Genomic DNA, 16,253 nt, shown 5'->3' with positions numbered 1-16,253 from the left:
GAGTTTTAAGACCATTTTTTTACAGATAAGGATTGATGGACCTGATGAACATAGTCTTTTAGGTATTTTGGAGTCTTTCTGAGTCTGTTGGATCTTCTACTTCCATGATTTTCTTGATCATCAACATTGTTGTTGTTGTCTTTGTCGGCAGAGGCTTGTTGTTGTCCTTCTTGATCAAAACCCTTTAACTCATTGTGTCTATCTTTAACCAAAGGATAATGATCCCTTAAAAGATCATTGAGAGAGTCAGCTTTCTCTTCTTCACTGATAGTGTCCTGTCTGTTTCCTTGCAGATTATTGTAAGGGAAAACATTTTCATGAAATATAACATTCCTGCTTATGAAAAGTTCTTTGGTACTTAGATCTAAAACAGTATATCCTTTAACACCACTCTTATACCCTAGAAAAACTCATTTTCTTGCTCTAGGATCAAGTTTATTTCTGTTGTTTTCTAGAGTAGAAGAAAAGCATAAACATCCAAAGACTTTGAGATCAAAATAAGTAGGAGATTTATTATAAAGCATGTCATAAGGAGTTTTGTTGTTAAGAATGGGTGAAGGTATTCTATTTATCAAAAAGACAGCATGCCCAACAGCGTATGACCAATAAGCATTAGGTATATTTGATTGAAAAAGGAGACTGCGTGTCACATTAAGTATGTGTTGATGTTTCCTTTCAACAATAGAGTTTTGTTTAAGTGTCTCAACACAGCTTTTTTGATGATTAATTCCATGCATGTCATAAAAATTTTCACATCTAAACTCAGGTCCATTGTCAGATCTAATGTTCTTAACCATTTTGTTAAACTGATTCTTGATTTTAATGATAAAGTTCTGTAATAAGTCCCTTGTCTGTCCTTTATTATTCATTAGAAAAACCCACGTATGCCTAGTATAGTCATCTACAATCGTGAGAAAGTATCTATGGCCATGTACAGAAATAGTATTTAGGGGTCCCCATATGTCACAGTGTATGATTTCAAAGCATTCAATAGTAGTAGAAATACTCTTTGGAAAAGATAACTTGTGTTGTTTGGCATAATGACAAGTGTCACAAACAGAATTAACATCTATTTTAACATAAGAAAATTTCTCACATATATGTTTTACAACTCTATGTCCTGGATGACCTAGTCTAAGATGCCACAGGTTAACATCAACACTCTTATAAGAGAAAACAGTTTTTGAAGTGTGACTTTGATCTGGTTTAGGTAAGACTTGTAGATAATAGAGCCCATTCCAAGATTTAGCATATCCAATCGTCTTCAAAGTATGATTTTCCCTGATCTGACAATGCTTAGATGAAAAAATTAGGCTGCAATTCATATCCTTGGTAAGACTTTGCACAAATATCAAATTGAAACAGAAATTTGGTATATAAAGGACATTAAAAATGATAAAATATTTGGTAAATTTCATTGTTCCAGCATGCTTTGCAATAAGTAGTGTTGTTTGGCAATTTTATAGAAACTGGTTTGATCTTGTAGAAGGTAATAAAATTGTTTTTGTCATGAGTAACGTGATCTGTAGCACTAGTATCGACAATCCAAGAAAAATTACCTTGTTCATTCTCAGTTTCATTTCTCTGAACCTGATTGACCTTGTGTGTGAGTGGTTCATCAATTTTGTCTATCATTTTGAGGAGTTTGTGCATCTGCTCTGGTGTAAGGGAATTAAAACTATTACCATTGTTGACCTGTTGAGTTTTCTGAGTACCCTCTGAGTCAGTATTGTTTTGGCAAGCATTGACAATCGTCCAGTCAGTTCTCTTGTCTTCTTTCTTGTACCAAGGTGGGTAGCCGTGTTTAGAATAACACTCATCTATAGTATGGTTCATTTTGTTACAATATGAACATTGTTTCCCGTAGTTGGGATTTCTTCCCTTTCCTCTGCCTTGACCATGGAACCCAGTTCCCCTTCCTTGATTATCAGCTCCTCTTCCTTCATTTCTCCAATTCTGATCAGCTTTCCATTGACCATTTCTTCCAGCAACGTTTGCTAGAATTTTGACCTCTGTGGGAATTTGTTTTTCCTGTCTTTCTTGCTGGATGATAAGCGAGAAAACACGGTTGACATTGGGAAAGGGATCCATTAAGAGTATCTGCGTCCTGACAGTATTATATGAGTCGTTTAAACCCTTCATAAAACATATTACATGTTCGACTTCTATATATTTCAAGGATACTTTTGATAAATCACAACTGCAGGGAGTGACACAAATGCAAGTAGGTATAGGCCTCAAAGATTCCAGTTCCTCCCATAAGATTTTTAAATCTGTAAAAAATTGACTCACCCCCCTTTCACATTGTTTGATGGAGTGTATTTCTTGTAACAAGTCAGAGATTTTGAAATAATCTCCCTTAGAAAATCTTTCCTTGAGCTCATCCCATAACTTTTTAGCCTTTTCAATGTAAATCACGCTTTCGGCAATGTGGGGTGACAGTGTCTTCGTTATCCATGATAGAATCATTACGTTGCATCTCTCCCAAGCGTCGTAAACAACACCACTTTCTTGGGGTCTTTTTATGGATCCATCAATGAATTTCACTTTATTCTTGGAAAGCAAAGCTCTCCTCAAGCTTCTGCTCCAAGATGAGTAGTTATTCTCGTTTAGCACTTGAGTGATCAGAGTGAGGCCAGGATTTTCACCTGGGTGCAGATAGTAAAGGCTGGCTGGGTTGGATGCTTGATCAAATTGATTCATGACAGAAGAAAGAAACCACCAAGAAGGCCTAAGAAGAAATCAAGAACAGCAAACGAACAACGGAAGCAGAGCAGGCACTTAGACCTACTCTGATACCATATTGGAAATGGCCCAGTACTGTGCACTTAAGGTGGTGAAGGCCCAATGCATGAGTCGGCCCGTGAGAGGTTTAATTCTGAGAATGGAATGCATGTGTGGCATAATACTCAAAACAAAAGAAAAGAAGAGAGAGAGCGAGGCGATGAAGATCGAGAGGCGATGGAGAGAGAAGCTGACGGAGGGCCGTCGGCGACGCTCAGGCACGGTGGTTGTCGGTGCTGTAGAAGGCAAAAACGTAGATCGTAACAAGGCAGGTAAGAAAAACGAACTCTTTTCTTATTACAATGAACATGAAAGCATCTGTATTTTTCATACATCCCATCTCAGGGAAAAGGGGAAGGAACTCTATATATAGAGTTCCATGGGAAAACGAAAACCACAAAAACCGTAAAACAGAATAACTGTCATGAGACAGTTAAGAGAACAAAATGATTCTCAATAAGGGATTATAATTCGTAGAATGTGATTATAATCGCTGGAAGATGAGGAAATTAGGAGATACGGGAGAAACCCTAATCTGAAAGTGAGGAAGATGCTCTGTGGTGAAGAATGAGTTTTCGAGCCACTGGAAGTAAGGAAGAAGATGTTGAGAAATGGTCTCTGATGTGCAAAACAAAAAAATATGAAGCTGAGAAATGCTTCTTTACCCAACCACTGACGCAGAAAATGATAAAATCACGCAGAAGATTTTAAAAGTTAACTTCAATTTGTATGAACAACTTCAAACGCAAAAGATGAGAAACACATATGAGAAACGCACAGTGAATAAGAAACGCGAACAACTTCAAACGAGAACAACAACTTTCCCCAACCACTGACAACTGAACCCACAACATAGTTATGATTACTTTGATTGAATTGATTTTATTAATATGTGTGGTTAATGTGTTGTATGAATGTTCAAGGTTATGTTCACATTACATTAGGAAATGTATCACTAAAAGAAGAGAGAGAAATAAAAGACACAAAACTTTAACGTGGCTCAACGTACAAATGTCTGAGTATTGTACGCTTACGTCCACACTACACTAGGAAGTATATTTATTTTGATGTATCTTTTAGTTAAATAGAGAGTAACATATGTTTGGGTTAAAGTTTTCACAAGATATTCATTCAAATTACTTCCTATTGAAATTCATTTCCTTTCTAAGGTCGAACCAAGAATAAGGTGAAAGAGGTGAATAATACAACAGAAAAGGCAATGGTTAGAAAAATGGGTAAAATTTTAAATAATCTTGGTAGAAACAGTTAAAATGGAACAATGGAACTTTGTTGTGCAGGGCAAGAATGTGAAGATTGCTTTGCAAGGCCAAAATGTGAAGGTTGTAAAAGAGAATAGACAATTCTCCACAAAATCATCAAGAACTTCAATGTCTTCATATTCTCGTTCATCTAGCATGTCATCCACTACTACAAAAAAGTGCATAGATAGCGTTTCTTTTTATCATAGATAACATTTTTTAAGCGCTATTTATGCGTGCGCTATAATAGATAGCGCTTCTAAAAAAAGCTTTATCTATTGGTGGCTGACAATAGATAGTGCTTATTGTCAGCAACTAATACATATCACTTCTTTAAAAAAGCACGCTATCTATTGGTTCAAATTTTAAAAAAATAATAATAATTAATTTTAAAATAAAATATAAAATATTGGTTCTATTATATACAAACCTACACTATATATATGAGTTCTATTATATAAAAAAATATAAATTATTGACAAAAATATGACAAATGTCTCAAAAAGAATGTTCATTAATATGAGTAGAAATTAATGATCGAATAATATTTCAAAATTTAATCATTAAGTCTAGACATAACATTGCTTTATAAGATAATACAACCATAATATATATATCCTATCTGTATTGTGCATCACCATAACATAACCTATATACATGTACTAATTACATGTAAACACCAATTTTCTCTAACTTCAATGATCTAACTTTCATGATAATGTTGGCATCTGCAACTAGAAAAATACTACAAGAAAGAAAAATAATATAGAATTAGTTAATTAAATTTTACTACAAATTAATTACAAAAATAAAAGATAACTTACATCAGTTGGAATTGGTCCTCCTTCACAATGTGTAATAATTTCTTTCATATATTAACACACATAATATCCACAATTATTATCGTTGGGTTGTCTTAGACACTAGAATTCCAAAATTAAAAAACATTTTTATAATTCAACATAAAAAAAGAACCAAAACTCTAGTATACTCCAAACAGATTCAATGCATGATAACAAATAACTGTATACCATATACAAGTTTGAACTCTTAATAATAAGTCATGCTTTCATAACAACCATATACTCCTCCAACCAGTCTATTTCGATGTATAACTTGTAGGATAATGAAAATCATTATTTATATGATTTTTTCTATTTTCACCATGTTTGGTCCAGCATGAATAACTTTTATCAATTCCATTGCATATTAAATGCTCTTCTAACTCATCTGTGTTCACTACCTTTAAATGACAACACTGCAAGCAAGGACAAATGATTCTACTAAGGTTTCATGCATGCTCAACTGCAAATTTACGAAACTCTTTCACTCATCCTCATATTCTTTTGATAATAGACTAGCAAACATCCATTTTCAATCCATATTTTGTTAATCTATGAAGATTAGTCAACATAGTATTAATTATTTAATTATTCAGCGCATTATGCATCACTACATTACCATGAACACTACAATTATTTGCATTTACACCTTATGGTTACAATTGTTAAAAGAATTCAATGTTAAAATTACATGACTATGATTCTTGTAATCTAACTTAAACAATTAAACTAAACATAATCCAACAACCATTCTAATAGCTAAATAAAACTATTAATAATAACAATATAGCATTCAATTCACACAAACATTGCTTATAGTATTGTTTCATGTATTAGTCAGTTCATCACTACCGTACATATAGTTTTTTTTTTTTTAATTATTAAGTCTGCACTTAAAACAGTGAAAAAAAACATATAACATTCAATTATGGTGATATCTAATGAAAGATAAAGTAATCACCCAGAATTTCTTTCACCTTTCAGAAAATGTTATTTAAAGTGTAATATAAAAAACTTTAGGTATATTCCAAAAATAATCTATAAAATTTAAATATGGAATGAATATAAAATATATAATCCAGAATAAATATTAAACTATTTCATATAATTCAGTGAGGAATAACCTATATATTTATCATTATATAATGACATGATTAAAAAAGAATTGAAAAACATTTGGAATGTTATTTCCAAAAGACAAGTAAAGGTCATTATAAACTTTTTCCTTCTTTATTCATTTATTAGTTATCATGTTAAATAAGAATACGATTGTTTCTTGGAGTTCGATAGAGCAATTCAGATAGAACCACCATCAATAGTTAGTCAAATGAAAATTCTATAGAACTCTAATCCAGAAAAGTGAAGTGGAAACCAAGGCCCTCGGTCCTTTGATATTTATTTCAAGAGATTTATGGTCAAAAGATTTATTCAAATGCCTGTGTTTGTAAGGAGCTTTAAGAAAAACTTTTCAAGGAGCAAAATATTAACACATAAATTTTATAGTGGTTGACTCAATCTAAACTACATCAAGTTCTCTCTTTAAAAATATTAAAAAGCTCTACTAATTTAAGAAGATGACATATATTTTTAGAATTATTAAAGAGTTTCACTAATATTTAAGAAAATGACATATATTTTTATAAAGAATATATAAAGTTAACATTATTTGTAGTGTACAAATATACAAGTAGTGTTAGCAACACGATGATTGAAATACTTTTTAATTTTATAATTTTATATATATATATATATATATATATATATATATATATATATATATATATATATATATATATAATAGTTCAAGTTTCTTTTACATAGTTCAAGTATTTTGGTTGTTAGGCTTTTATATGAAATCAATTTTAGCTATGTTGTATTATTTTTTGTTAAATTGAGAAACTATTTACTCTAGCCTTTCACAAGACATAATCCTTGATGGATGAATATGGTTTAGTTTGAATATTTGTTTTTCCAACGAGGGTTATTAAGCATGCTTTCGCTTATATTTGTTACGTGCATTTGAATTATAATATTGTTTCGGGTTGTGGAATTAAGGTAAACACATTTCTTTGATCCGTTCTTCCAACTCTAAGTTCAAGTAAAAGTTCCTATTTTACTACATGCATGCTACCATTCGATCAAATTGGAGAATTACTTGCAAAAAAGACACTTTGATTTTAAAGTCAATAAGAATTCGACAATACTAGTAATAAATGCATATATTTGTTATGTGCATTTGAATTATAAGACTCTTCAAGGAATACCATAAAAAAATTGTTATATTGTGAAGGTTATTTTGCAGAAGTTAAAGAAAAAAACCTCCAGCAAAACAACATTATTTAAAATGATTAAAAAAATTGATCTAAGAATAGTGGGAGTTTTAATTGTTTTTTGAATAGGTTTACACATATTAAATACACCTTTTACCGTTCCATCTTGTCTTTTCACTTGAATTTTTTAAAACGTATCTTTCCTCCCATATGCTCTATTTTGCACCTTTCGGAAAAACTTTCTCGTACTTAACTTACAATTTTATTTTTGGAAAATGATATTTTGACACCAATTTTTGACACTATTTTGGATATTGTACACGTGTCAAAACGTGGTTAAACAATTTCAAATTAAAAAAAAACAGAGACAAAAGTATATTTGGAAGAAAAAAATCAAAGTTTTTTTTTAAATTTGAAATCCTCCAATCACATGGTGTCCAAAAATTGGTGTCAAAATATCATTTTCCTTTATTTTTTTTCCCACATTCTGCACCTTTCTCCCTTTCCTCCCTCTTTGCACAAGCCTTTTCCCCTTTTCTCTTTAACCCTAAAATAGACATCTCCGTCACAATCATGCAGCGTCTGGTTACCACAATGAGGAGGAGGCAACGTTCAAGAAGGCTCCCAGTTCCGATAACTTGACGGCTGCTATTGGAGATGTGTATACGGACGAAATATTGGGTTGCACCGAAACTTTGAGGAGTTTAAGGTCCTATCGGGGAAATCGCAAGGGAGTCGCGATCGATGCTGGAGGCCATCGAAGTCGTGGCGCATGCAGCACTCCCTACCTACGTCGACGACGCCTATGACTGGCTTGTGAACGTGAAAGATGATGTTCTGGAGCGGTTTGATGCATCCGTGGACGAGTTCCAGAGACATCGGGAGGAGGAAAAAACTGGGCATTCGGCGAAGCACCCGATGGAGGATGGGTTTCAACTGGTTTCTAGGAAGAAGAAAGGGGTAAGAGGGATTGTGATTCGAGGGACGGTTTCTAAAACGAGTCTATGTGGCAAATAAGGATAAGAAGACGACCTAAGCCCAAGGTTTCGTTTCATATTCCAACGGACGTGGACCACGATCAACCTTCCGCTGCGGCGACGAAGACCCAAGCGCTGCAGACCCTAGCAGCGGGTCCTCTCTCCTCGTCGATGGCAAAGCTTGCCACGTGAAATGTTTTGAAACATGTATGTCCACTCTCCTTTCATATTTTCTCCAATTCTCTCTACTTATTGTGTGAAATGTTTGTGGAATAGGTATGTTGAGTGCACATCATCAGCAATGCAGGGATTGACTCTGTTTAGAAATTTATATCCAAAACATAGAAGAAAGGAAATCTATTATTGCATTTCTAAAGCAATCCATTACATTGAAAAAGCACAAAATCCTGATGGATAATGGTATTTTTTTTTCTCTCATATCAGTAGTTTTATGTTTACTTATTTAGAAAATATTTATTGAACTGATTGATATTTTATATTAAATTATATGAATCCTTATTGTTCTGAGCAATTAATTTCTAACTTGTTTTTGTTGCATACCAGGAGCATAAAGAAACTAGAAAAGGACATACCTATGCCACCACTTATAAAGAGGGATGCGGATGCTCTTTGGGGTATGATGTTCTTTGTTTAAAAATACTACATGATCTATAGTTTATATAAAGTGCAGTTATATCTATTGATTTGAAAATTGACTTTTAATATAACTTGTTATATGATTGTGTGTCGGTATGTGTTTGCTTTGTTATAATTTCAAAAATGGATTTTCTAATTAATAGTTGTATTTGAACTTTATTTTCTAAAGTTCATACAATACTTTAGAGAAACTAATTTCTAATTTGAAAATGGATATTTCTTATACTGTAGGCTAATTTCCTAGTATATTTTATTATTTTGGTTCAAAATCTCCTGAATGTTGTATGAACTTTAAGATTTTACTTTTGGTGAAATATTGTTAATAATTTCTCTATCACTTGTGTAATGAATAAATGACACTAGTTGTTCATAATTTCTTTTGTTCTTATATTGTGTTTTTCTTCTTGCAGTGAGTTTTCCAATTTTAGTCAATAGAGGGCGGGTTCCACACAGTTGGAAAGACAAATTTTTAGAGGCTTGACAAGATCAAAATTTTTATGGTGTTGTTATTTTAGCAGATGCAAAGGGTAAGAGTATATTGAATTTGGCTATGAGCTTGGACATCTATGTTCCAAGGGATGAAAGATTTGGGCACTTGAAATTGTCAGACTTTCTTGCTAATGCATTGAAGTCCATAGTTCAAGTTATTAAACCTGAGCTGGAATCTCTATTTGACGGCACCCCATTGAGTTTGATAGCTTAAAATATGTGTTTAAGATCAAGGTACCTTAAGAATGTTAGAGGTAAAATCCCTGCAGAACTGCTCAAAGAAATTCTCCGAATTGGTGGAGCCTGTAGAGTTGCTCAAAGAAATTCTCCGAACTATTGGAGCCTACAAACAATGACTTATTGGGCATGCTATTGGAATCAAATTGTATTTTAAATTATCAATAGATGTATATTTATATTTACATTGTAATTTTCAATGAATGAATGTATCTTATTTTAAATCATCAATAAAATTAATTTTGATAATTTTTTTGTGTACTTTAAAATTTTTTATATTTTATTTATTTCTTATTATAAAAAACCATATATGATTAAATTACAAAATTATGAATGTAGGTGGATAATTATAAATAAAAGAAGTTTCAAAAATCTATAAAATAATAGTTAGTAATAGAGGAGGTTTTTATCTTCCATAAATTGAATGTGATACCATAGTGTTAAATTATAATTTTTTGTTAAATTATAACTGTTATTACTTGACATATTTGTTTGTTAGTAAATTTCATTGGTAAAAAAAGCAACACAATTCTTGCTTTGAGTTTTGACCAATTATTAATAAGTCTTTTTGTAAAATTTATTAGTAATTATGTCTTAAAATTTATCAATAATTTATAATTTTTTTTAGAATTTTTTTTTCATGAATAATATCTTCTAGTTGAAATAAAGGTATTATATAGATTAAAAGCGGGATGACTAAGAAGCAAAAAAGAGGAAGAGAAAGAGGAGGACGATAATATGGAACTCATATTACTAGTGGTCGTGAAGGCACAATAGTGGTGGAACAACAGTAAGGACAATGGTGGAGGAGAAGAAAGAGATAAAAGAGAAGAAAAATAATGGAAAAGAGGAAGAACCAGAGATAGAGTTAGAGTTAGAGATGATTGTTATGACAATAAGGAAAGTAATGGAGGAGAAATAGGTCGAGGAAGAGAGGAGGAAGAAGAAAAAAAAAAAACCTTATACAATATTTATCAACGAATTTTATCATCAATCAAAATATGTAATTACTTATAAATATTTATCAACAAATATTTATTGATAATTTTTTATTGATAATTGTAACAAATTCTTTTATCTGGTGATAAAATATATTGACAAATAATTAACTATGTCACTAGGAATGTATCCATAAGTTTGAATTAGTAACAAATTTTGTTATAATTAACTATTTTTTTAATGACTCACTTTCCTTATATTTTTAATACTTTTAAAAAAGTGACACTCTTTCTTCCTTTTACTTAAAAATATTATATTAACTAAAACTTAAATAAAAATAAATATAAATAATTAAAAGATTCTTATATATAAAATTTTAAAATATATTAATAAAATAAGAAACCAGCGTCATTTTATTAAAAGTATACATGAGTAGTTTTATTAATGTGTATTTTAAGAATGATGGGTGTGTATCAATTTATTAAGTACACAAAGGAGTTAGATGTTTATTACAAAACTATACGAGTATCATTTGAGAAAAAATGAGTGCAATATTTCCATTGAATTACCACCAAAACCCAATATAAATATTATTTAGCTAAGTTGACTTATTAAATAAAAAAATTCAATATAAACCTAATCAAGTTACATAAAAAATTACATTAAACTCCACTCAAATCAAAGTTACACTCCTAGTGAAAAACAAATAATGCCTTTTTATAATAGAAACACATGAAAATAAAGCTGATGAACCTTATTATGTGATTTTTCTTTTTTCAATTTCTTTCATAACATTATATTGTAATACTAGTTATTAATGTATTTTGTGAGGTTGAATTAGGTTTAAAGTTCACTTCTAAAATGGTATCAGATTCATCATTAAAAAGTCTATCCTAATTATATTGTTGGACATATTGTTTCACCCGCTATCGGACCACCCACTAATGTTTAAGTCTCACGCTCGATATGTATATACCTCGGCGTGAGAGAGTGTGATGGAAGTCTCGTATTGACTAGAAATAAGACAAATTCATAATATATAAGTGGGTACAAATCTCGCCTTATAAACATGTTTTATGGGTCCAAATGCTTCTCACCTATAATATTTATACTAAACATAATTCGATAAACAACTTATTTTAAGAAATATCCCTTCATAAGAAATATAATTAACAAGAAAATCTTACCACAGGTGAATAATCAAATTTTCCGATAAATCTTAATCTTAAAAAATTCAATTGATAAAAGAAAATGAGATGGTGAGAAAATAAAATAAAATAAAATATTAATATTAAGATGAATTAATGTTTGCTGAAGCTTTGGTACATGTATTTCTTTCTTTATTCTTATCTCGGAAATTTGATCCTTCGCACCTTTGAGGATACTAGAAGTTACAACCACTTTCTCCTAATCAAGCAAAAAGCATCTTTAAAACAAAAGTATTAAAAAACCTTTTATGAAATTTAATTTTAAATTCAGATTTTAGAAAAGAAATTCTGAAATAACAATCCTTCTGCGTTATTTCTTTGAAAACAAAAACATTGAAAGATGAATTCGCTTTGCCCTTCCTTAGCCGCCTGCCTCAGTCCACGTTGACTCAGTCCCACGTGGCACCCAACAACCAATATTTTTCCTACATGTTCATGTTTACTTTTTAACATTCATAAAATATCATGCTTAAAAATAAATAAAATAAACGATCCTCTATTTCACATTATAAACGTCTTTAAGAAGTCAACTAGTTTATGGATTACGGCCATTTCTCTTACAAAAAGCGCAACTATAGTGCTAAAAAGACTAGCAAGTTTTGATAATATTCCAATCCATAACATAAGTTATGCAAGTTGTATGATCAGGTCAAGCTTTTTCTTTTTTGAAAAACAATTTTGCTTTGTCGGTCAAATGTGGGAAAATAGTGTTTGCCAAAAACAAGGGCAAAGTGTGGTGATAGAGAAAGGTTCAACTTTAGTTGGCCGAAGCCTGAACAAGGCGTGCCACAATTTAGAATTGACTACTCAGAGTTGAAGTGCAAGACAGTTGTCAGATTCAATTTCTCAAAACACACAGAATTATAATTTGTAAGGTGTAGAATAAATTATAATGAAATAAATCAATCATTCAAAACACAGAATTGAACAAAAATGAATACCCAGCACTGCCAAGTAACCCCACTGGTAGCGGATACAGCAAATCCATACCCACATCATCATAGCCTAAAGACTTAGTAAAGAAAAGGGAAAAATAAGCTTTATCTTTTGACAACTAGGTCCATGATTAAGGAGTGAACAAAAAAACAAAGGGGAAAGGAAAAAGGACTTGGATCGTGAATGTGGTGGGTATGCAAGGTGTCATCATCATCACCATCCATAACTCCAATAAAATCAATCATGCTGCCCATATGCACACACATTTCTTTGTTCCGTTCAATTTGGAATAACTCAGACCATTAATAATAATCATTCTGCTGTATTCCACATTTTAGATTGGGAAAACATACCAAATTCAACTAAAAACAATGCTTACAAAGAATATGCGACAAAAACATATCAACATTAAACAAATCAAGTAATTTAGCATGGCTTCTTCCCCAATGGTGTGGTATGCAGCAAGAGCAATCTTTCTCTGGAGTTCCCTTCGGTGATGAATTCTGGAGAAAGAATAAAACCCTGCACGGCATCTATTGCAAAGAAAATTCTAACTACGTAGTACCCACTTCTATGCCTATTTACAGTAAGAATCTCAATTCTCAACTGAAATTTGAAAACTTGCTTTCAAAATACAACTCCTTCCAAATCAATCTTCCAAAACCCAGGTTCTCCTGGAACTTCTTCTTCTATTGAAGAGCGAAGTTGAAAGGCTACGGCTTCTAGTCAAAGCCCCAATTCTTCCAAACCAATTCCGGAATATTCTGCCAATTCCACCGCGACTTTCCCTCACTCTCCCGCTTCCTACTGACAGAGAGATTCTCCTTGAACCTTCGCTCGAATTCTCGCCACTCTCCATCTCCGTGTACACCACCGGCAAGTGGCTCTCGCCGGCGAACCTACCCACGGCGAATCCGCCGCCAGGCAGCCTCCATATGGTCAACCCTACCGCTTCCTCTTCGATCTGGCCCGAAACTCTGCTCTCCGATGACGCTTGCTCCGACGGCAACTCGTGGCGGCACACCGGGCACGAGTTTCGCATCGAGAGCCACGGGAGAATGCAATCGGAGTGGTAGAGGTGCTTGCACGGCATCTCACGCGCCAACGCGCCTAGCTCGAAGGCCTCTTTGCAAACGGCGCAGTGCGTCTCTGTCACGACCTGAGACTCGGCGATTTGCACAGTCGGCATTGACTCTATGGCCGCCTTGGACGCCGGCGGATTCTCCGTCCTCCCGAATCCGTTGATCTCGATCTGCGAAACCTGCTCCAGCAACCGATCGAATCCCGATCCAAGCAAAAACTCCGACATCGTCGACGGCAGCGGTCGGAGACCCGCGCCGTCGTCGCCGTCGTAATATAACTCAAAACTGCTCTCCTCGTCCTCCCCCGGTCCCCGGAGCACGATGACCGGGTTGAACGGCGAGTGAGTCCCGGCGTTGCGGCGTCGGCGGCGAAACCCCTGCCTTCTGGAGGCGCCATCAGCTATGAGGGAGACTGCCGGCGAGTGGCCGGCCTGAACCTTCTCGACGAAACCGCCCTGGCAGCGAGGGCAAAGGACGTCGTGGTGCTCCTGGATGTGAACGAAGCGGGTGCAGCTGTAGCACCAATACGACGTCGTGTCGGAGCTCATGTTTTTGTTCTGTAGAGAAGAAAAGGTGGAGAGAGGAAATTGCAAATAGGTGCGGAATAGATAAGAGCCTTTTAAAGAGTGAGAGCAACGCGTCTCTTCTGGTGGCTACAGACCATGCCCAACACTACCTCTGCTGGAAAATACCTCCTTATTTTTTAATTTCTCTTTATTTTATTCTATTTATTACTTCATTTTAATCTCAATTAACTAAAACCAAATCATTAAATTTTACTACTCACAACTCAACTTGGAAAAGGATTAATTAAAAATAATTAAAATATATTAATTGATTATTGAAGTAGGCGTGAGAGCTGACAAGACCCTGAGGCACCAACCTAAGCCACTCACTCACGGCAACATAATTCTCACATGCTAAATATTATATTATATTCACTAGATTATATGCTTCTTACTTAGTATTTTCTACAAGATTTTAACAAACATTTGTGCTTAATTAGAAGTAATTGATTTTTTATTTTGGAAAAGTGGAATGATTACTTAGTTCATTACTTTACACGAGAAAAACATCATCAACTTGCTTTCCACCATGCACCTTCATTCATCCACATATCCTTTTGGTAACAACAATAAAATCATTTTTCTCATCAATCATCATTTCTAGCTTTTCACAATATTAATATATACTAATACACTTTTAGATGCCTCTCCATATTATCATATCATCGATAAGTCTTTTATTAATTGGATAATTAACATTTTTAAATAAACAGTAGATAAGTGATTCAAAATTTTAGAGCAAATGAATGTGATTAGAATTAATCTTGAGAATGATTGACCAATTCAAGATAGAGTTTTATTCTAGATCATTCTCTACAAGGTCATAATGCATTTTTTTAAACACAATACATTAAGAGTTATTTATTATATTCACATGTAAATTTGTCATTCTCCTTTAATCTGTGGACTGGAGTATTAAATAGCCACTTTCTTAGATTCTCAATTCACTATTTTAAACACTCTTATGGTTTTTCTGGTCTTCTATATATTTTTTAAAAGGGACTAATTCACCTTATACCATTTTCAAATTCATACACATTCATTATCTGGATTTTAGTAAATGCAATTTGTAACAGATAATTTGAAAAAATAAATTATCATTTATTTATGCTTTTCATTTAGTCAATGCCATTGTTACGTATAAACATATTTTAAATAAAAAAAGTAGTAGGTTTTTGGCACTTTCTAATATTTCCATACCTTTATTAAATGTTAGTTAATCTGCATATATTAACCTAACTTTACATATCCATAGAATGCCTAAAACCATTCACAGTTTAGCCTGGTATGCATCCACACCAACTAATCTCACCAAACATGATAAAAACAAAAAACAATTAAACCTAATATTTTTCATCACATCACAATAAATAATCCATTGATCTACTCTATGCCTTACCAATTTAAATATAATAATATATTTCAATTTAAAGTTTATAATTTATTATAATCTTTTAATGTGTTACGTAATATTTTATTTTTTATTTTTTTTATTTAAACTTAAATTTTTGTTCGTTATTATTACATTTTGTTTAGCTGTTTCTTCTTCAATTTATTAATATCCTACAATAATTACTATTTCAGGAAGTGCTGGATATCACATATATTAAAAGCTTAACTACAACATAAAGTGTCTTATTATTACATTAATTAATTGTGCAAGTTACCTAAAATTTTAAACTATTATTATATATTACAGATTATGTGACTTTTAATGACATTTATGCGATTCTTATCTTATCTATATATTTTTTTATGAATGTAATCTTATATTTTTATAATTCTATAATTTTATAAATGCATGTTATAAAATTATAAAAAATATATGGTGAAAGATAACGAGTAAGATATCAGTTAAATCATCATATAATAGTCACTTATTAAAAAAAATCTAACAATAAATATTTAATAAAAAGTTTTAAACTTTTTAAGACAATAAAGAAGAAAAAAAACTAAACTTAAAACTTAATTAAGCTTATATAATATATGTTTCTATAATTTTCTTCA

At 32.4% G+C, this 16,253-nt stretch overlaps 1 protein-coding gene and 1 long non-coding RNA gene across 2 annotated transcripts; one reads left to right on the top strand and one right to left on the bottom strand.

The window, feature by feature from the left end:
* The first annotated feature begins 7,639 nt into the window (after positions 1-7,639).
* On the top strand, positions 7,640-9,764 carry LOC106759071. The gene is made up of 3 exons (XR_001375588.2): positions 7,640-8,552; positions 8,697-8,767; positions 9,200-9,764. It is a non-coding gene; the product is annotated as an uncharacterized LOC106759071 (long non-coding RNA).
* Positions 9,765-12,778: 3,014 nt separating this feature from the next.
* On the bottom strand, positions 12,779-14,318 carry LOC106758074 (E3 ubiquitin-protein ligase RDUF1). The gene has a single exon (XM_014640983.2). The coding sequence runs from the start codon at positions 14,226-14,228 to the stop codon at positions 13,248-13,250; it is 981 nt and encodes a 326-aa protein (XP_014496469.1). The 5' UTR covers positions 14,229-14,318; the 3' UTR covers positions 12,779-13,247.
* Between the last annotated feature and the right edge of the window lie 1,935 nt (positions 14,319-16,253).

Source organism: Vigna radiata, chromosome 4 (assembly GCF_000741045.1).
Source record: "Vigna radiata var. radiata cultivar VC1973A chromosome 4, Vradiata_ver6, whole genome shotgun sequence".
Classification (NCBI taxonomy): domain Eukaryota; kingdom Viridiplantae; phylum Streptophyta; class Magnoliopsida; order Fabales; family Fabaceae; genus Vigna; species Vigna radiata.
The sequence above is the reverse complement of the archived record's forward strand: the minus strand, read 5'-3'. Positions and strand labels throughout refer to the sequence as shown.